We start from the raw sequence: 23,596 nt of genomic DNA on the forward strand, positions 1-23,596 counted from the left end.
TCCAAGATTCTTTTGGTGTTGTTTGTGGACACCAGAGGGCCAGAGATTAGAGAAGGAGTCCACACATGAAGCATCCCCAGAGTGCCTCCCGCTGTCCACTCAGAGTATCATGGATCAACTCTTCACACAGGAGATCAGAGGGAAAGCCCTGGGACTGGGGCCTGGGTCCACTTCAGCTGGCTCTGAGTCTTGACAACAATAACCAGAGAGGCCATAAACAGGGAAGGCCTGTTCCATGTCCCTCTGCTATACCTAGAATGACTTGAATGACCAAGAATTTTTCTCTTGAATTGCAGCTGCTCATTGCTTTTCCTCTCCACCTAAACATTCAATAAACTTTACAGACTTGAAAAAAAATTCTGACCCTAGGTTGACTACAAAATATGAATTTTTTTAAAGAAGTAGTTCTCAGACAAATTGGCTTGTGATATTTGGATGTCTAACCTTAATATACATTGTGTGTGTGTGTGTGTGTGTGTGTGTATTATATTATACATACATACATATATATATATATATATATATATATGTATATATATATATATATATAATTCTCAGGCAGAAATGATTAATAGATATTTCCAGAGTTGTTCTACAGTTATCTTAAGTTCTTATTCAATATCCATAAACAAAGTGCCATGAATTTGAAACCCAGTCACACAGGAAAATGCCAAGATCAATGATACTAAATGAGAAAGAAAAATTGTACAAAGGAAGTTTTATTTTTATACCTCTAGGTGGAAATTGTACAACGAATAGTAAAATTGCATATAAAATTATCTTAATAAAAGAAAAACTAGATTCTGTATTTTAATATTGTAAGTATTTTCTTTTTAAAGCAAAGTAGTTTAGGGGCGCCTGGGTGGCTCAGTCGGTTAAGCGGCCGACTTCGGCTCAGGTCACGATCTCGCGGTCCGTGAGTTCGAGCCCCGCGTCGGGCTCTGGGCTGATGGCTCAGAGCCTGGAGCCTGCTTCCGATTCTGTGTCTCCCTCTCTCTCTGCCCCTCCCCCGTTCATGCTCTGTCTCTCTCTGTCTCAAAAATAAATAAAATAAAAAATAAAAAAAAATAAAGCAAAGTAGTTTAATTTGCCCTAATTTACTAATCTCCTAAAATTAATTTGCAGAGGAACTTGCACGAATCATATTAAAGTTCTTCACTGATTTACACTCACACAATTTCAGAAAGTTCTGAATTTGTCAGTGATTCCTGTCTTCTGTTTTAACCATTTTACGTAGCAATTGCTCTTTGAGAAACTCCTTATATATGATACATTTGATTGGAACCAATGCCAAGGTCAAATCTTTCTTCAATCAATCAGTTCTTCATGGAGAATACGTTGGTCAAATTCTCTGTTAAATTCTCTTCTTCATCAGCCAGGGCACATCTTTTATTCAGACAAAACGTCAGTTTGAAATGCTGCATTCATCACTAAATGACTAAAAGCAGAACTAGGGTAATCAAAAGTTCTTTATCTTCATAATGTACGACTTCATGTGAAGGCTGTGAAAGATACCTATTGAGATTGCACTCTAACAAAAAAGGATATGGAAGCATTGATTGTATGGCTTGCTGATTTTAAAGCTCTTTTATCTTTCTGAAAGACTTTTAATTTCAGAATGTTTAAGTAGATTTAATTCATAATATTAAAAAATTAAAATTTCTAATGTCTCTTTTTTATTAAGAGCCATAAACCCACAAAGCTTAGCAATTTCCATTTCTATTTAAAAGCTAATGAAGTGGGAGAAAATGGGCTTTACCACTAAAGAATTTACAGCATAGTAAGGGAAACCCAGGGGATAAGAGCTAACATTGAAATTACAACTGAAAATAAGTGTCTCTTATTTTCTGATGGTTACCAGAGGGGAGGTAAGTGGTGGGGATGGGTGAAATAGGTGATGAGGATTAAGGAGTGCACTAGTGATGAGCACGGGGTGATGTATGGAAGTGCTGAATCACTATATTGTACACCTGAAACTGATATTACACTGTATGTGAATTAAATGGAATTCACATAAAAACTTAAAAAAAAGATTTTTTAAAAAGTTTGTCTGATAAGTGATCCATATGCTTTATTCTCTCCTGCCTAGAAATTCTAAATTGGAAATTCTAAGTGTGGTAGCCCACAGAATTGCAAAAAGAGAGAAAATGAGTAAATGAGATAATAGACTCAGCTTTGAAAACTTATTAAGCATATAAATAAATCTGTTCTTTTCGATCCCTACGTTTCAATCAAGTGAATTTTGAAAGTTCTTAAATTGCTAAGTTATGTTAAATAAGTTTTCTGGAGTGACTACTAGTGCTCCATAAATTATGTTGAATTGAGTCAAGTTGTATTGCATTGCCTTTTGTAGGGAGAAAATCCCTCTCCCTATGAAATAACCTGGAAAACAATTGTAAATAGCCCATGGTCTGAATCAGTCTTATAGCAGGTAGTAGTCACATAGGCCAAAAAAACTAGTTTGATTGTCTGGAATCTGATTTTACCTCCTTCACAATTAAGATGCATTGTCAATTTTGTTCACTATCTAAGAAAGCATTATGTTGCTCTGCATTCTTCTCTGAGAATCTAATTTTACTCAATTATCCATATATAACATAAATTATGTTACAAAAGTCTAATATGTATATTAGAACCAGGTTCTTTAATTAGTATCTATACTGAGTTACAATGCAATTTCTTATATCACCAGAGTTTTAATTAATGTAATTCACAACAATAGTAATTATGCTTGAAAAAAGTGAAACGTGCTTAAAGGAGCTATCTTCAAAGATACACAGTGCTCTCATAAGGAAAAATCTGCCTCATCTCTATCTATCACATTTGAGCCAGGAGCTTGTAGTGAAGCAAAAGAATAATGGCTTACTCTCTGTATGAGTAAGTAAACCTCAATAGTAAGGAAGACAGTTGCACAATAGATCACTAATGTGAGATACAGTTTCCTGTACTATGTGCTATAGTGATTGATATCAAGAGCCTAAAGATATTCTGTATTGGCTATAGTTTGTCTGTCTATAATACTCTCAAAATTTGTGTTGCTTGTATGTTTTTTTCAGTCAAGAGAATCCATCCCATTAAATGACCTAAAGTCAGAAGTATCACCCAGGATTTCAGCAGAGGACCTGATTGACTTGTGTGAACTCACAGTGACAGGCCATTTCAAAACACCCACGAAGAAGACAAAGTCCAGTAAACCAAAGCTCCTGGTAGTTGACATCCGGAACAGTGAAGAGTATCCTTCACACTTGTGGTTTTAAAGGGTGGTACTGCCTCATTCATAAGGTTTTCTTTCCATTTAAAGGGTATGTGGTAAAAACAATGAACATGTCTAGGATTCTTCTGAATTGAAATAGCTAAATAACTCTCAAAACTAGATGCCAGAATAGATTTGCATAGTATTTTATAACATTGCATGACCTTAAAACAGTTTCCAAACAACACCAGAATACAGGGATTTTTTTCTTTGTTTTTGTGTTTCTCTAGTGTATATTGCTGTTCTTGGGGGTATTTGAATCCTTCTTGCTATAGATAAAATTTTGGCAAAGGTGAAGAGTATTTAGCTGGCGTATTCATAGCCTAGAAAGAGAGATTACCAGATGTCAACATTGAACTTATATTTATTATAATTTTCAAAATATTGTCTTAGAGAACATATTATTTTTTTACTGACATTTTGCTATTAAATGTACCATAACTTCTTGGGATTTTGCTTGGCATTAAAGTATGAATAGTTACAAAATAGTAACAGTTTAATCTTTCTCCTTATGTCTTCATCTGTCAGATTCTCATGAAGCATCCCTTATTTCTCTGTACTTGAGAATCTAGGTAAATGGTTTTCAGACTTCTTTTTTAACAGGGTAACTCCCTTTTAAAATAAATTCTTTCTTAGAAATTCAATATATAAAATGAAGAAATTTTAAATGATTTTCTTCATTTGTTAATATTTACACCATTTACTAAGTATAAATGAGAGTTATATGAAAATGAAGGTTAACAGATTGGTGGCTTCTCATATGCTAAAATTGGCATATATATTTTCATCTGCATATTTTCAATCACAATTTTTGAAATGAAATTTTAAAATTAAATTTAAACTGTTCATTTGCAGAACTCTTGAAGCAATCCATAGAATCTTAGAGTACTAAGAATACAGTTTGGGAGCCTGCTATTTCAAATGATACATCCCCATCTTTTTGTGAAAAGTTAACTACTTTTTATTTTCCATAAATTTCAAAAGACCACTAAGTTTAGAGAGAGTATAAGTGTTTATGTCCCTGGTTGTTAGGTCTTCAAGGACACTGGAAGTTCCTTCACAAAGTAGGTGAGTGGATTCCCAAAGAAGCATTTAATTCCAGTTGACTGACTGGTCAAGGACTCCTGCTCTAAAAGTTCTTATGTATTAGGTCAAGGGTTTAAAATACATTCAATTTTTTAACTTTTTACTTTATTTCTTTTGGTTATGCCTGTAGTAATAGTCTCTCATAAAACCATCAAAAAACATACATAGTATTAGGGGTGCCTGGGTGGCTCAGTCAGTTAAGTGTCCGACTTCGACTAAGGTCATGATCTCATGGTTCATGGGTTCGAGCCCTGCATCGGGCTCTGTGCTGACAGTTTAGAGCCTGGAGCCTGCTTCAGATTCTATGTCTCCCTCTGTCTCTGCCCTTACCCTGCTGTGCTCTCTCTCTCAAAGATAAATAAACATTTAAAAATTTTTTTTAAACATAGCATTATTGTGCCCTATTTTAAAGACTACTAAAATAATGAAAATAGCTTGTATTTAAGACTACTTATTAAGACAATTCTTCTGATACTTCCTTTCAAATAATTTAAATAACTATTGGAAATTTTAAAGTACACACCATATGAAAGTGACATTCAAACCAAGGTTTTTCAAACCTCATAGTCAACTCTCCTTTAGTTTCTTCAGGATAAATATAAATAGAACAGCAGAAAGCAGAGCAGCTAGCCTGATCATTGTTATCTGAGGAGTATGGATGAGTTGCCTAATGTAGGAATGCCTTTCTGTCATCTTGCGATACGTGGCTCAAAGTTGCAACTAGGCAGACCTGGGTTGTTGTTTTAGTCTTTACAATTGCAGGCTGAACAGAAAAAAATCAGTATTGCTTTGTGCCATTTTGTGGGGATGTGGTCCCAAGGGAATAAAGAAAGAAAAATAAAGTCACCCATCTTTTATGACCCTCCCAAAGGACCCAACTTGTGAAATTTTCTGAATCCCCTTTTGAAAGCCTGTTTTAAAACCAAAGTATTCTTAAAGTTGGGTTATTTATCTTCACAACATTTCTAAGTTGTTTTTATTTTGTTTTGTTTTTTGTTTTTTTGGTATCCTCTTATTTTATCACATATCTACTTTGTCTCACCTCTAAATACCAATTATTGGCACCTTTGTATCAATCAGTGCTTTGAGAGGAACCACAAGCTAAACTCTTTTCAAGAATCATTGGGTGTCATTGGGTCTCTTCTAAGTATCAAGAATATAGTGAAGAGTGGAGAGCTGTGGGTTCTAAGAATCCTTTCCAATGAAGTATCTAAACTTCCTACCTACGGCTTTCCAGGGCTAAAAAACTGAGACCTTTTATATTCTCTAATGATGTACACCATTTGATTACATTATGAGGAAATAAATAACATTTTTTTTCTATTAATCTTAAATTCTGTCCTCAAAGAATCAAAGATAAGGGGAAAGTGTGTTTCATAGTAATGAAGAGATTCATAAATTTAGTGCTTCAAATTAATATATTAGAGTGTGTTTTTTTATTTCTTCAGATGTCATCATTAACAGCAACCAATAAATATTCCTCTCTACTGTACTATGGATGATTTTTTTAAGAAGATGGCATAAAATATAGTTCTTGTTCAGTAGGTTGCTTTTAATATGAAGAATATAAAACATGAAAATATTTTATGTGGAAAATAAATGAACAGTAAGGACATTTATGTATGAAGTGCTAAATGAGTAGTACAAACAAAAAGTGTATCAGCAAAAAAGTAATCGCTGGATAACAGAGGCAAGGTAGGGATAGGGCTCACGTCCTTATAATCTTTGCAGCCCCAGCACCAGGTGTGGCACCTAGAAAGTACCCAGAAACTACTTTTATAACGAAAACAGCAGGGTGGAAGACACAGTGCCACAAGACTCCTACCGTTACTCTTCAAAGTTATAATATAAAGAAACAGTTGGCAATATGTAAGCCTTTTTACATTCTGTAAGTGATCCAGTGACTTTCTACCTTTAAAATCAGAAGCAAAACAGTACTTACAAGAAGTCAGTAGAATCAGAATTTAGAGCTACAAGCATTCATCTAATCTAACATTCGTTCCTTCAACACATATTTACTGGGTGTCTTGGTATATGATAGTCAGCAGCTAGTGTACTAGAGTTTGAGGATTTGTTGGTGAACAAAATGACAAGTTTCTTTCTCTCATGGAAACTGCATTTTAATTGGACAGATAGATGTATATCTATCGTATGATCTTTTTTTTTTTTTTTTTTTTTTTTTTAAATTTTTTTAACGTTTATTTATTTTTGAGACAGAGAGAGACAGAGCATGAATGGGGGAGGGTCAGAGAGAGAGGGAGACACAGAATCCGAAACAGGCTCCAGGCTCTGAGCTGTCAGCCCGGAGCCCGATGCGGGGCTCGAACTCACAGACCGTGAGATCATGACCTGAGCTGAAGCCGGATGCTCAACCGACTGAGCCACCCAGGCGCCCCTATCTATCGTATGATCTTAAACAGTAATAAATGCTATATATAAAAATAAAGCAGAGAAAGAGAATGACAGTTTTGTAAAGTACTCATGGAAAACCTCTCAAAAAAGATAATATTTCAGCAGAGCTAAATGATGTAAAGGGGAGGAATGTTCTAGGCAGAAAGAAGAACAGGGGCATTGACCCTGGTGTATGAACATGCTTGGCCATTTTGGACCAGCAACAACACCAGCAATGTAAGAGATTAAGTCAGAGGAAGTAAAATCACTGAAGCCAAGAGAAAGTATAGGATGGTCAGAAATCTCTGCAGTGTGGTTTTAGAGTTAGTAACATGTCCGCAATTCCTTGGATACCTGTAATTACTAACTTCTGAAAATCTACAATCTACAATAATGTACAGCTATAATTGACCTCTCCCAGTGTGCCAAGCATGATGCTAGCCTTATGATGTAGATTCTGCTAATATGTCTGTTTTACTGATGAAGAAACTGAGGCCTGAAAAGGCTGAGCAACTTGCCCAAGGCCATCTAACTGGCAGTAAGAGCTAAACTCATGCTCCTAAATTTTATGCAAGTGACTATTTGGTCTCTGCATAGGGCTGTTAAGCATAAACAAGACTGAGACAAATGAGTGAATATAAATTAATGACTGAATGAGACATGTATTGATTCTAAACTATGTGTTCAGATGCTATACACATTCCTTCAAATCTTACACACAAACTAAGCTATTACTTTCAGCACCTTATATAGGGGGGCCTAATCCCTAATAAACAAATCTGCCAGTAGTTGTCTTTATATAGATACGGACACAAATTCGAGGAAAAGTGAACTTTTGAGGGGGAGGGCAGGGTGGCGTGCCAGTTGAACTCTTACTTTAATGAATCAGTCAGCTATTCAATATGTTATCAAGCATCATATTTATGGTCAATTTTAAGTGCCGACTTGTCCAGGTATGGTGTCCAGATATTTGGTTAAACATTATTCTGGGTATTTCTTCTTCTTTTTTTTAATCCTCTGCCTTTTATTCCCGTGATGTATTCATTCCATAACTGGAAGCCTGTATGCCTCTTGTATATTCTTACTTTCTTTATCATATATAAACTGACTGTATAAGTATGGGTTTATTTCTGGGCTTTCTGTTTTGTTCCATTTATCTATATATCCTTTTATGTGCCAGTACCACACTGTTTTGATTACTACAACTTTGTAGTGTATCTTAAAACCTAGGATTGTGATACCTCTGGCTTTGTTCTTCTTTCTCAGAATTTCTTTGGCTAGTCAGACTCTTCTGTGGTTCCATACAAATGTTAGTATTATTTCCAGAAGTTTTGTTAAATACACTGCTGGTATTCTGATAGGTATTGCATTGAATCTGTAGACTGCTTTAGGTAGCATGGAAATTTTAATAATATTAATCCTTTTAATCCATGAGCATGGAATAGCTTTCTGTGTGTTTGTGTCATCTTCAATTTCTTTCATCAGTGTTTTATGGTTTTCAAAGTATAGGTCTTTCATCTCTTTAAGTTTATTCCTAAGTATTTTTTTTTTGGTTCAATTGTAAATGAAGTTGTTTTCTTAATTTCTCTTTCTCCTATTTTGTTACTAGTATATAGAAATGCTACTGATTTTTTAAAATTTTTTAAGTTTATTTATATTCGAGAGAGAGAGAGAGAGAGAGAGTGAGTGAGCATGAACGGAGGAGCGGTAGAAAGAGACAGAGACAGAATCTGAAGCAGGCTCCAAGCTCTGAGATGTCAGAACACAGCCTGGCACGGGGCTGGAACTCACAAGTCATGAGATCATGACCTGAGATGAAGTCAGATGCTTAACAGACTGAGCCACCCAGGCACCCTGAGAAATGCTACTGATTTCTCAGTGTTGATTTTATGTCCTGCAACTTGACTGAATTCATTTATTATTTCTAGTAGTTTTTTTGGTAGTCTTTAAGATGTTCTATGTATAGTATTGTGTCATCTGCAAATTGTGACAGTTTAACTTCTTCTTTACCAATATGGATGCCTCTTTTTTTTTCCCTTGTCTAGTTGCTATGACCAAGACTTCCAGTACTGTGTTTAATAAAAGTGGTGAGAGTGGACATCCTTGTCTCCTTCCTGATCTTACAGGAAAAGCACTCAGTTTTTCATCATTTAGTATGATGTTAACTGTGGGACTTTCAGATATAGCCTTTGTTATATTGAGATATGTTCCCTCCAAGCTCACCTTGTTGAGAGTTTTTAACAATGAATGGGTGTTGAATTTTGTCAGATGCTTTTTTTGCATCTGTTGAGATGATCAGATGATTTTTATCCTTTGTGTTGATTTGTGAATATTGAATCATCCTTGCATCCCCAGAATAAATCCCACTTGAGAAAACTGAACTATTTTGTTTTTTTTAATGTTTATTTATTTTTGAGACAGAGAGAGAGCATGAACGAGGGAGGGTCAGAGAGAGAGGGAGACACAGAATCTGAAACAGGCTCCAGGCTCTGAGCTGTCAGCACAGAGCCCGACGTGGGGCTCGAACTCACAGACTGTGAGATCATGACCTGAGCCGAAGTTGGCCGCTTAACCGACTGAGCCACCCAGGCGCCCCTAAACTGAACTATTTTAAATATTGGATAGCAAAGTTGGAATACATTGAGGGATGCATGTTAGAAAGATATTTTTCTACTATAATGACTTAATTTATAAGATTTAATCCATTAAAAATATTCTTCTATTAAATCTTCCCAAAACCTATCATTAGATTCTGGTGTTTTAAAATTTAACAAATGAAAGCCTATTGAAATCCTTATAATACTTTTTAAAGGAATTATTTTTGTAGAGTATCTCTTTTTTTATTTGAATTTTCTTAGTTAACATACAGTGCAATATTGGTTTCAGGAGTACAATTCAGTGATTCATCACTTACATACAACACCCAGTGCTCATCACAACATGTGCCTTCCTAGTACGCATTACCCATCTAGCCCATGTGGGTAGAGAGAGGTAGGTAGGAGAGGTAGGTCCTCTCCATCGATCCTCAGTTTGTTGTCTATCATTTAGAGTCTCTTGTGGTATGTTTCCCTCTCTCCTTTTCCCCCTGCCCTTTTCATATGTTCATCTGTTTTGTTTCCTAAATTCCACGTATTAGTGAAATCATATGCTTTTTTTCATTATCAGATTGACTTATGTCACTTAGTATAATACATTCTATCTACATCTGCATTGTTGCAAATGGCAAGATTTCATTCTTTTTGATGGCTGAGTAATATCTATCTGTCTATCTATCTACACCACATCTTTTTTATCCATTCATCTGTCAATGGACATTTGGGCTCTCTCCATAATTTGGCTGCTGTTGATAATGCTGCTATAAACATTGGGATGCATATACCCCTTTGAATGTGTATTTTTGTATCCTTTAGGTAAATACCTAATAGTGTAATTACTAGATCATAACATAGTTCTACTTTCTAGTAGTTCTTACTTTTTTTTTTTGAAGAACCTACATACTGTTCTCCAGAGTGGTTGCACCACTTTGCATTCCTACCAACAGTGCAAGAGGGTTCTCCTTTCTCTGCTTCTTCCCCAACACCTGTTGTTTCTTGTATTATTAATTATAGCCATTCTGAGGATGTGAGGTGGTATCTCATTGTGCTTTTGATTTCTATTTCCCTGATGATGAGTAATGTTGAGCATCTTTTCATGTGTCTGTGAGATATCTGGATGTCTTCTTTGAAAAAGTGTCTATTAATGTCTTCTGATTTCTTAACTGGATTATTTGTTTTTTGGGTTGAGTTTGATAAATTCTTTATAGATTTTGAATAGTAACCCTTTACCAGATATGTCATTTGCAAATATTTTCTCCCATTCTGCAGACTGTCTTTTAGTTTTGTTGTTTCCTTTGCTGTGCAGAAGCTTTTTATCTTGATGAGGTCCCAATACTTCATGTTTTCTTTTGTTTACCTTGTGTTGGGTAGCTCTTAATTCTGACCAAAGTAAGTATTTGCAATTAAACTCTGAGATTTATGTGACTTTACCTCTCTGTTTATGAAATTAATAAATATTTAATGCTAGTATATTTTTTAAAATAATTTTATTTCTCCCTTGCCAACAAAATGTAGTCCTGTACATTGGGGGGGGGGGGGGGGGGGGGAGAAACTAACACCTTTTCCTTCCCCCAAAGAAAATAAGTTATTTTTGAAGTATTGTTTATAATATTTCTCCAATTGTTTATAGTCTCTATATATAATTTTTATCCTCTATTTTGCTTTTATAGATCATTTAAATGGGAAAATTTAGCCAATACTGTTCTTATATCTTCATATAGGTGAAAATTTTGTTTTCTTAATTTGTTCTTTCAGGAGATTAAGAATCTAAAATTAAGTTTTATCTCATCTTTTTTACTTCTGTAAAGTAATTGGAATGATTGTTTATTAAAGGGAGAGAGGCAGTCATTTTTCAACAAAATAAGTTACTGTCTACCAATGAATTTAAGGGATAGTGTTATCACCCGCTAGTACCCTCCCATGTGTGTAAGGGATGAAAAATATTTTTTTTCCTCTACCCTTCTAAGTTCTTGGCTGGGATTCTGTAAGAGAAGACAAATTAACAAGCGAAAAGCATACAAATTTATTTAACATAAGTTTTACATGGCATGGGAGCCTCCATAAGGAAATGAAGATCTGAAGGAGTGGTTAAGCCTGAGAGTTTTTATGCCAGGCCTGATGAAGAGAAGACAGTGGCAGTAAAATGTGAAAGGACAACGGAAGTGTGAGCTAAATTTATTTACACTAGGGGAAACTTAGCAAGGCCTGTTTGTTCAGATTTCTGTCAGTGTCCCTCTGTCTTAGAGATAAGGATGTCCCTATCCTCTGAGTATAGGGAAGACACCTCTCAGTTGAGGGTTCTATGTCTTGATTCGGGGAAAGCTCACCAGTCCTTTCTGCACATGCCCTTTCTTCAGTTTAAAATATTCAGTATACCAAGATGCCATATTTAGGGGTAGTGTACCCTGAACCCCATCATCTGAAATTTTGCTAAAGCTTCAGTCATTTAGCTTAGAGTATAAATATTCCCCATTAAAATACAAATACCCTGCAAGAGGTAATATTTTAATCTATTATCAATTTTTAGGATAGTAGGTAAGGAAAGGCGTATCAGCAGTTTGAGGGAACTACTCCTAAGTTCAGTACGGACCAGTAGGGGTGAGGAATACAGAAAAGGAAAGAGGGAGAACGTGAAGATGGACTTCACCCACTTGCCAATAAAGACATAATCCCAACTTTCAAATAAGAAGCCTGGAGATAATCTAATCTAAATTCTTAATATAAGAGCTGAACAGTTCATGTCAGTCAGACTAAACAGCTAAGTTTCTATTGAAATCATATTTAATTTTTGTTTTTATAAGAAAGAAACATAAGAGACACCTGGATGGCTCAGTCAGTTAAGCATCTGATTCTTGACTTTGGCTCAGGTCACGATCTCATAGTTGACAGGATAAAGCCCTATGTCGGGCTCTGCGCTGACAGCATGGAGCCTGCTTGGGATTCTCTCTCTCCTTCACTCTCTGCTCCTGCACACACGCACTCTCTCTCAAAATAAATAAATTAAATTAAATAAAAATGAAATGTTAATATAGGTAAAGGCTTAAGTCAGTGATATTTGTTCTAATACAAATTATAGGGATTTCAAAGCAAATAATAATTGCATATTTTAAAGAGGCAGCAGAAAGTGTTTCTCATATGGTGACATAAATTTCACAAGTAATGTTAATAGTTTCAAAGATAATATACAAGCCAAACTGTTGTTTTCTTTAGTGGTTCTAAATAGAGTTTCAAATTTTCTAGAGTTCATATTGAGTGGTCTCAGTCTTGTAAATGTGGTTCCAACTGATATTATTTGTAAACAAAAATACTTTGAAGGAATGTTATTCTCATATGCTTGAGTTCAAAGTAATTTAGAGATACTTGTGTTCAGAGCAGAATAGATATTGAGGAGGTTTAGTAGGATTTCTTTCATCCCATTTGGGTCTAGGTTCAAGCTACCTGAATTAAAATTTATAGCTAGTTGTATTCCCATTTCTGAATGGACCTTGTGTAATATGAGACTGTATGGTAACCACTGCTGGAATGTCCCCACTTGACAGTGTGGAGTCTGCTCAGGATTCTTGCTCGCTTGCTCTCTCTCTCTCTGCCCCTCCCCCCAAAAAACTAAATAAACATTTTAATAAAAATAAATAAATAGTTACAATGCAGTGTTAAATGCTCTATGTTTGAGGCATACCCAGAAGCTAGGAATGTTAAGAATGGCCACCCAAGCCAAGTGATACCTGAGATGGGTTTTGAAAGACAAGTAGAAGTTACCCCAGCAATGAAGAGATAAAGGACATTTTAGACTGAAAAAACAACATACTGTATGAGTGCACAGAGACAGTGAGAAAGACACATTCAGGAAATTACCAGTACTCTGGATATGCATGGCTGGAATACATGAGGGTAGGAAATGATACTAGAGTAGCAAAGGCAGCTTCCTGGAGAATGTTGCATATGATGCCAAGAAATTTGGGTTTTATCCCAGAGACTGTGAGAAAGTATTAAAGATTTTAATCCAATAAGTGGCATGCTCACAATTGTATTTTGGAGAGATTAAAGCAGTGTGGAAGAAGGGTGAGAGTGGAGGTAATGGTGCAGGCAAGACCACAAGGATGGAATCACCCAGAGATTTGATGTGCATAAACATCTCTCCATATTTGCAATCACAAAGGGTGAGATCTCTAGATTATCCATAAAATAAATCAATTTTTGTGAACCATTTGGGTCAATACCTATGCTGGGGAAAATCCAGAGAAATGCCTTTTGTTGCTATGTTTTTTCCCTTCTCTCTTACTGTGTGTTAACAAAGAGAATTCTGCATCATGGCACTTGCAAGTATTGATAGGTGGTGGTGCCACTAGCTAAGAAGGCCAGGAGGTATTTAACACATTTGATGATGATACAAATTATTCTAGGTTTGACACAATTCTGAAATTCATTTACTCAGCAAATATATACGATGTATTCTAAGCATTATATTAAAGCATTGTAAGAATTCCATAGACGAAATAAATACAGATCCTATAAATTGTTTTAAGTATTGGTGTGCTCCTGAAACCAGTACTACATTGTATGTTAACTAATGTGAATTTTAAAAAATAAATTTAAAAGAGGGGGGGTGGAATTTGGACACAGACACACACATATGGAGAAGGTCATGTGAAGATGAGGGTAGAGATCTGGGTGATGCACATACAAACCAAGGAGCACCAAAGACTTCCAGCAAATGACCGGAAGCTAAGGGAGAGGCCTGGAGCAGAGTGCCCCTTGCAAACCTAGGAAGGAACCAACCCTGCCAACCTTGATCTTGAACTTCTGGTTTCTGGAACTATGAGAAAATAAATGTCTATTGCTTAAGCCTATAAATAAGTAAATAAAGTATTGGTGGAAGTCAAGTACATTAGTATGTTTTATACAAGATCAAATTGCTGTTGTGAGAGATGTACAGATACTATGGGAAGGGAAGCTTTCATGAAGGAAATGCTTGAAGGATGAATAATATTTGGACACTCAAAAATATTGAGAAAAGGTATTTAGGCAGAGAAAAGTACAGAAGCTAGTCAGGACATACTGGAAAAAATATATGATTTGGTTTCGTTGGAATTGAAGTTGTTAGGTCTTATTCATGAAAGCTGAACTGAAAAATTTGGTCTTTGTTCTATAGGCATCCATGAAAGGTTTCTCAACAGGAGAAATTTTAGTCTAACAACATTGTAAATAGAATCAATTTCCAAGAGAAAAGAGAAGAGTTGAAGAAAACAAAAAACTACTGTCATGGTCTGTGCTCAAGGGAATAAGTGTCTGAAATAGGCAAGTGATCATGGGAATAGAGATAGGAGGATGGGATTTATTAATTAGTGCTATATAGAATGTTAGATGTTGCCACTGATGAGGTTTAAACTGATTTGGTGGATGCTGATGCCATTCCAAGGAAGCAATAGATTTAGCAAGGAGAAATGGCAATCTCTAAAGATACAATTTTGTATTGATTAATGCTATTTAGTTACATTATATGTAAGGAAACTGTGGGCTTAATTCCATGTTCTCTTTTGGCGATTGATAATACAAAAGGTGTAGCCTTTACTTTGGACTCTGTAACACTGATTATGATTAGTTAACATAGCAACCGAACAGGCCAACATAAAGGTGTGCATACCTTCATAAGTGGTCTGGTGAAATGCTAGTGTTCTTTGTATATAGAGGTATGAAGTCAATAACTGTGGTACCCAACAAAAATTCTGTGCCCTTTTAGGGTTTAGAAAAATACGAGATTGTTTCTGTGTTAAATTTTGAGCTGTTAGATATTTTAAAGTAATTTTTAAATGCTTTTGTGAAGTGAACAATCTTTCTAGACTATGAGCATTTACCTATCTAATGTACCTACATTATTCTTAGAAGTGTTAGTTTTCAAACTGCTTGATTAAAGTATGTGCATCTACTTGCAATACTGTTATGTAGACTGACTTATAAATACAGGAAGGTCTCCATATCTTAGAAACCTAGAAGATAATGCATGTCGTCCTTATCTATTAATACTGTTCTAATAATCCAGCTCTTTTGTCACAGACGTTTTAAAGTATTTGTTCTGATCTGTTTGTAAATTGAACTACCAGATTTTGTTTAATGTGAAAATTTATTTTTGTTTTAAGCACACATTTGAATGCTTTTTGGTAATGTCTGCCAGATGGAATGTTGGGCTGAATGATATGTTTTGGGGGAGAGGAACAGCTTATTACAAGACAGGGTAAGGTCACCAGTTGCCAAAGAAAAATGATGCTTACTTAGAATATATCACAGAGTGCAATCAGTGTAGGAAACAACTTGATTTAAATAGCTGACTAGGTGACTGCTATAATAACTGTTTTTATAGCTTCTATTGTTCCATAGCAGAGGTTTTATTGTAATTACTGCTGATGTCTTTAATCGTGTCTCTTATCTTTTAATTCCTTCAAGTATGTCGTCAAAAATCCTAGCAGTAAAAATGTTTTATGAACACTGATAGGTTAAAAAGTTACTGTTTATGAGTGCCATTGCCACTGTTGCCAAAACCAATCTGAAAATTTGTGATGGACATTGTTACGCTCTAAAGATGTATATATGATTGGAGGTAATTACCACATAAATACTTTGGCTTCTATTACCTTGCTAGATTCTAAAGTGGGTACTTTGAAGCTGACACTTTTTAAGTTCTTAGTTTCTACAGTAGCATAGTATGTAGCTGTTGGGCAATGTACTCAGTGTAGAATGTCTTCAAGTACGAGTATTATTACCCCATATCTGTGTTTTGCTGACAAGCAATGGCTTTTTTAAGTACAAAAGACGAATGCAGAGAATCTAGATTTTTGTCTAGAATATGAGGAAAGCAATGAAGTGACAGTCATAATCCCAAAATATGTATTGTTGCATGCTCATCTCTAATACTGCTTTAGTATTAAGGACACATACACACTTCTCTCCCTCTGCAATACAATGAAATATGACTGAAGTTCTTAGAGCATGGAGAAAGTATGTATCTCAGACGTGTATTCTCTATCATTTTGTTCTCCTTGCCATATCTTGCCCAGGACAAATAGGAGTCAACTTTGAGAATTAGGGTTACTATATGTCAGAAACTGTCTCTATCTCACTCTTTACTTGTTCTGTCTAGCTAGCACAAAATATACAGAAATCTGCTCTTTGCTCAGTTTTCAGATAAACCTAATGTTTTATTGTGATTATGGAGGACTCGGAAAGTAAGAGAAGTCAACTATCTACCTTTACAATATAACCTGGCAGACTCTCACATGTTTGGAAATTGCATAAAGGAGTTCTGCTTCATCATATGATGTCTGTTTCACATGAGAATTTGTAATGGAGACAAAGAATCTTAATTACCAAGGAAGCTATATCCTTAAATCAAAATTGACTTCATTGTTCAACTTACGTAAACAAAAGGTAATGTTCACAGTAAATGTCTTAATATGTAACTAGGCCAACCTTACTCTTCTCTGCTATTTACCATGTAGTTAAGGATAGATATTTAGAGCGTGGACCACCCTAAGAGCACTCACGCTTACCTAATCTTATTTGCACTAGAAGTTTTATGACAAGAGTGTTCTTGGATGAGTGCTTTTAAATGTTTTCCAGGACTTTTTGATTGAACTAAACTAAGAATAAGGGAAGTGTGGTTTAAAGTTTTATTTCTGTTGTGCCTTATCTTTCAAAATGTTGAGATAGCCTGGAAAAGATTTGGAATAGCTTTGCATTTTGGATTATAATTTTCTTCTTTCCAGAAAGTCTCTGCTGCCATCATATTTTAAAGCATTTTAACATTTAATATGGATTTTTTAAAAAATCAAACTATAAAGCACAACCAACAGAAAACACTAGGATAATGACAAGTTTATGACTTACTTCTAGTGACTAAAAGGCAATTTGGGCTGAAATCTTTTTTTTTTTTTTTAATGTTTATTTTTGATGGGGGGGAGGGGCAGAGAGAGAGGGAGACACAGATTCTGAAGCAGGTTCCAGGCTCTGGGCTGTCAGCACAGAGTCCAGTGCAGGGCTTGAACCCATGAACCCTGAGATCATGACCTGAGCTGAAGTCAGATACTCAACCGACTGAACCACCCAGGTACCCCTGGACTGAAATCTTTAAAAGCACGGAATAAATTGGTGGTGATACTAAATTCACAAAATCATCTAAGTGTTTCTGTATGATTTTAGATACAGATTTTAGATATTGGCTATTTGAGTACAGATGAGTACTTTTTCAAGCCAAATATTTATAGAATTTATCCTGTAAAATAAACTTTATTTTTAGAATCACTAATTTTCTAATATGTGGCTGACAGATTTTTATAGAAGACCCTCAAATGTAACTTGCATTGTAAAGCTTAACACAGTCTAAGCATTGTCTTTTATCTTTTATTTCTGACTTTCAAGGGAGAGGATCTGATTGGCTCAGCCTGCATCAGATATCTACCTTCACCCTCCCCTTCCCTTCTGTACTGTCAGTCATGATTATGGAAGGATCATCTGATACAACCACGGCAATCTAGGCTCACCCTTTCTTAGGAGCAGTAGTTGAGGCTCTTTCAAACAAGAAAGTGGGAGGCGAGCAAGCCCCCCAAATATGTCTACTACAGTGCTTGACTAGGATCAGCTTATATTGGTTTTGCTACTTTATAAACACCAGAAAGAAAAAAAAAAAAATGTTCACAGTTGATAAGGGCTGTTTGATAAACACAGAAACTCTCTCTGGCAACTGACTCAGAATGGCAGATGTAGAATCATTTGCTGAGAATATTTGAGTTGTTAGGTTCTTGGTTTGTGGCATCAGAAAATTCCATGCTAAGGTATGTCCTAAGTGAAGATAAAAGTACTATGAGAGTAATTATATGCTGAGAACAAAGCCGTAGCTGTTCATAAAAACTGCAGTTGAAAATATTGAGTAATTATAAATGTTTGAGAACCTAGTGCCGATGAAATCCAGGGTGATCCGCCCATGATTATACATTCTTTGTCCATCCTACAAGACTCGAACTAAACAGTGTACACTGGGGTACTAATGTTTACTTTCCCTCTCTTTTTATTTTTCAAAACTTTTTTATAATTCTTTCCTTCATTATTAGTGCCAAATGTTTTCTTTAAAGAAAAAAATGATGAAGCAGCAACTGACTAAAAAATTTTGAATGTAAGACACATGATCAGTCTTTACCATCACTCTTGAGAGTGGGAGCCTCAATTTCTCCTCTCAATATTGAATGAGAGAGAAAGGAAGAAGTGGAGTCTAAAGATGAACCTACAAACTGGAGCACTTGAGACACTGTCATGTCAGTAAATAATTATAATTTTCCCCTTCTACAGTGATCACTAGTTGAGTTGGGGGGAGGGGTGGAATATCAGTTGCTTGTAGCATAACCTTTTAAAACTTTGTGACCATTCCATTTTTTAAGACATCTCTAAAGTGGAAGTGTAGGGGAAGTGCCTCTGTGAGCACATTAACATCCCTCCATGGTCATCTTCAGTGATTGTTAAGGGAGGGAAGACATTGCCTGGACTTCTTATAAACCAGTCTTCACATTCAGTCTTCTAGCCTTTCTCCACTTCATTGCCAAAGTACAAATGTGATTTGTTACTTCTCTGTTTAAAATACTGATTTTCAATGCTCTAGGATAAAGACTAGCATTATCAACATGACCTACAAGGGCCTGCTCAGCCTGGCCTCTGCATCTGCTTCCAAGCTCACCTTACCTCGTGCTACACGTCGATCTCTAAATTCTGCTGGCACTGGCCTTGCTTTCTTTCTCCTTATTGGCCATGTGCCTACCCTCTATCAGCCTAACATTTCTGCGTGAAACATGTGTCCCTTCCACCACCCTGTCCCACCTCCATTCCATCCCCTTGGCTAATTAACTTTTGTTAATTCTTCAATTCTAACTCAGTGTCATTTGCTTTCTCCATGAAAACCTTCCCTATCTTCCCCAAGTTGATATATTCTATCAGAGTATCATATATGTCTCTTTCAGAGCAGTTTTGACAGTTATTTTATGTTTATTTGGAGAGTTATTTGGGAGTGTCTTCCTCTATAGACTCTATATGAAGAATCATACTTTTTTTTTCAGAACATTTTATTTTTAAGTAATCTCTGCTCCTAAGGTGGGGCTCAAACTCATGACCCTAGGTCAAGCATTGCATGCTCTATTGACTGAGCCAACCAGACACCCCAGGAATCATCTTTTTAATTGTACTTTTAAATTACTTTTGAGAACATATATTTTCTTTTTTATCTTTTTTTAAAGATATATGGGCTTTTATTTGTAAATTTTTTAATTTTCTTAATGTTTATTTATTGGGGGGGGGGGGGCAGAGAGAGGGAGACAGAGGATCCAAAGCTGGCTATATGCTGACAGCAGAGAACCCAATAAGGGGCTGGAAACCATGAACTGCAAGAGCATTACCTGAGCCAAAGTCAGACGCGTAATCAACTGAGCCACCTAGGCGCCCCTATAAAATTTTTAGAACAAATCTAGAGAGTCCAAGAAGCACAATATGTTAAACTCATGGCATTTAGTGACAGGAGCAGGCAGTATTGACAGGTAACAAATAATAACATAAAAAGGAACCTCACATTTCTAACAGAAATTTAAATACTTTGAGAATGGTCACAGGACTAAGTTCATAATTATTATTTAATTTGCCTCTCTGACTTCATCATCTACCACTTCTTGAAATATACTATGCCTTAGTTAGAGGCATATATCTTTTTTTTTAAGATCATATGATATTACTAAATATTTTAAACTAACATATGCTTTTAGTTGCCAAATTAAAAGTAAAACACAATGAAACCAGGAGAACCCTTCTAAAGTACAAATATAATAACATATTATGCCTTTAGAGAACATAAAATTGGAAAGAATGGAAATGTCATTGAAGTTTACTTGAGAAATAGCCGACAACAGAAGTGTTTCCAAGCAGTGCTAATGACCTAACAATTCTAAACAGAATCCCATTTAGCAATCACTTGCCCAAAGTAGATAGGCTTTGCAGTATCAAGTTAGATCTTAGAATATCCAGTTTACTTTCAGAGCTATAAAATAATCATGGTAGTAGTAATAAACTGAAAGCCGTCAATATTATGCAACCCATGTGATTGCCACTGATTTGCTACATCCTGATGACTTTTACAATACTTCATTCAATCAGGAAAGTCTGCTTTAAATTTTTGACTCATGTTTTTCCTTTCTCTTTTCCGTTCTATTTTCACATTTAGCGTTTTTGTTTGTTTGTTTTTCTTAGCAGTACCTTCATTTAGATAAAATACACATTCAACATCTTGAGCGTTCAAGATGTTTAGAACTGTCAGAAGTTCAGGTGAGAAGAAGGAAAAAAACAGAAGTAAAACCAATGAATCACTGAAATAGCAATTAGCAAAAGTTTATTGTGCACATACCAAAAAGACAGACTATAAATCAGGAGCACTCAAACAAAACATAGAGTGAGGCTCAGGGCATATTGTTACAAAGCAGCTTATACAATGTGGAGGTAGTGACTGCTTAGTTTTCAGTTTGGTAACAATATTAGAATTTTCTTAAATGAGAGGGAATTGGTTGGGGTCACATAACAATTGGGGGAAAAATTTAAATTTTGCTTATGATTTTTAGAGGCATAAGCCCTTCTTCCTAGGTTAAGTTAGCCTCACTTGTCTTGCAAAATAAGCTAAACTTTCCTTGTATGACTAAACAAGTTTTGTCCTCTTGGATTTTTTAAGTCTGGTCTCCATTTGCATTTAACTTTAACGTACTATCTCCTGTGGATCAATTACCTCTGTGAGTTTCCCTCCCACACTCAAGTCTACACACAAATAAATGTTTTCCTTAACTTTCCTTCTCAGTTTTATTCGGGGTCATATTTCAGGCAGCATCAACATTCCATTCAGTGCTGCGTTCACTGCAGATGGAGAGCTTACCCAGGGCCCTTTCACTTCTGTGCTCCAGAGCTTCAAAGGGAAGGTCATTGTCATCGTGGGGCAGGTGGCAAAGCACACAGCAGAGGTAAGTGGACTCAGAAATGTCATATGAACATAATGCTGTGTTATCCAACTGTGTCTTATAATAGTTTGTCTAAAAGTATGTTTCTTCAGGAGTTGGTCGTAAAGCAAACGAGCTTTGCATATCTGTCTGTAGAAGAGTTTGTCTACCTCTTCCCGGTAAAAGAATTAATGCTTTTCCCTCACTGTGCAACATTAAGATCAATAGTAAACTTAGAAAGATACAAATGATAGCCTAAGGTGTTTTTTTGTTGTTGTTTTGTTTTTGAACTTCTTTCTGAAATTGCATAGAAAATAGCTTCAATTCCTTCCATTGGAGGAGCACACTGGGGCTTGATTGGAGGCTCTGAAAACTGATCATAATAGAATTTTTTGGATTTGAGGATTTTATTTACTATAGGCTCAAAGCTTTTTTGATGATAGAGAATTCCGGAAGGATATCCACTTTTAGATACGAGGAGTATATGAAAAAATAAAATGTCTCCCTCTCCCCTGACTATGTTCTAAGCAGATTGAAAATAAAACAAAGAGTAGCATATGGAGGTCAAAAATATCACCGTTATTTTTTATAAAACACAAGTTAGAGAATATAGTTTATATGAGAACAAATGGGCTTGCTCACAAACGCCCCAGAATTGGTGAACATATCTAGATGGGGGCAACATCGAGCCAGGACAGGCCCTCTTTCTAAAGGGAGGGAAGGATCTGCTCCTGGAAAAGTGGCAGAGGTAGTTTGATCCCTGCAGGTAACTTATTCCCAAAAGGAAGAAGGGCAAGAGAGAGCCTTCCCAAATTTGCCAATCAAATAAATCACTACCCTGGACAGAGTGAATAGAGGGACAAAAGCAAAGTTAGGAATATACTTAGAAAAATTTCCTTCTCAAATAAATGAGCAGTGGAGATAAAATATTCCCCTCTAATATGTACATTCTTTAGTGTCTCTATATACTGAGTAATCTAGAAGGGTAGTCAGATGAGAACTTTGAAACTTTTGGTCATAAGCCATTTTAAGCATCCTTGTCTCAGAAGTTACAGGGCTAACAGTAACATTGGTTTTTAACACTAAATGAAGGTCATCCTTGATGATGAAACTTAACTGACCATATTAAAGAAGGATCTAAGTGGATATTAATTATGTCATATATCACTCACTTCCTCTTTTATATTATTATATCTGACATCTAACAGGGAACAATTTAAATACATCTATTTCAGAGAAAGTATACTAAATGACAAATGTGCAGTTTTAAGTAAATGAGAACATTTTAGAACTAAAGTCATGGTATCTAAATTATTTTTATGTAAGTTGTTAAATGATAATAATAATTATTATAATTATAATTATAATATAATATTATATATAATATCATATAATTATAATAAATATTATTATTACTACCATAATACTACTGCTGCTACATTAATCTGCATTGCCCCCATCACTCCAATGAAAAATATCAATTTTCAATTACAATGACTATCAGTACATTCAAGCCACAGAAATACTATTGAAAAGCACATATTTCTGGGTTCTAAGTGATAGCCATAAGAAGAAATCTTTACAATGATAATAATCCTAATTATTGGTCTTTGTAAGTAGTAAATACTGTTTATACGTTATTTCATTCTTCACAACAATTCTGTGAGGGAGACATTATTCTACACATTTTACATATGAGAAAAACTTAGACTCGGTTTTAATTTGCCTTTCTCAGAGCCAGGATTGAAACATGAGTCCATGTTACTCTATAGGCCATGCCCTTAACTCAGTGAGTTCTTAAGGCTTTTGAGTCTGAATGCTGCCATTGGATCTTTGTTTGTTTGTTTGCTTGTTTGTTTCTAAATTTTTTTCAATGTTTATTCATTTTTGAGAGACAGAGAGAGACAGATCGCAAGTGGGGGTGGGGCAGAGAGAGAGGGAGGCAGAATCCAAAGCAGGCTCCAGGCTCTGAGCTGTCAGCACAGCTGTCTGACATCATGGAGACTGCTTGGGATTCTCTTTCTCCCTCTCTCTGTGCTGGCATGTGTAATCCTCTCTCAAAATACATAAATAAACATTTAAAAATATGTAATAGTACAGCCATCACATTATGAATAGGTAAATGAAGAGCCATCACATTATGAATAAATTAGCCAATGTCTTGTTTATCAGAGACCAGATACTATCATGAATAATTCCTTCATCTTCAAACTCTGTGGTCATTAATGCTTATAGACAACAATGACTGAACAAATTCTATGCTCAGTATTAGT

At 35.6% G+C, this 23,596-nt stretch overlaps 1 protein-coding gene across 6 annotated transcripts in view; it reads left to right on the forward strand.

Annotated features, from left to right (window-relative positions):
- TBCK (TBC1 domain containing kinase) overlaps positions 1-23,596 on the forward strand; it is a 225,809-nt gene that overhangs the window by 182,029 nt on the left and 20,184 nt on the right. For all 6 annotated transcript variants that reach the window (XM_042935749.1, XM_042935748.1, XM_042935751.1 and 3 more), the window contains 2 exons: positions 3,057-3,232; positions 21,188-21,347. In XM_042935749.1, coding sequence (XP_042791683.1) covers positions 3,057-3,232; positions 21,188-21,347 — 336 coding nt within the window. The remainder of the gene's footprint in view (positions 1-3,056; positions 3,233-21,187; positions 21,348-23,596) is intronic.

The sequence above is a fragment of the Panthera leo genome, chromosome B1, assembly GCF_018350215.1.
Source record: "Panthera leo isolate Ple1 chromosome B1, P.leo_Ple1_pat1.1, whole genome shotgun sequence".
In the NCBI taxonomy this organism is placed as follows: domain Eukaryota; kingdom Metazoa; phylum Chordata; class Mammalia; order Carnivora; family Felidae; genus Panthera; species Panthera leo.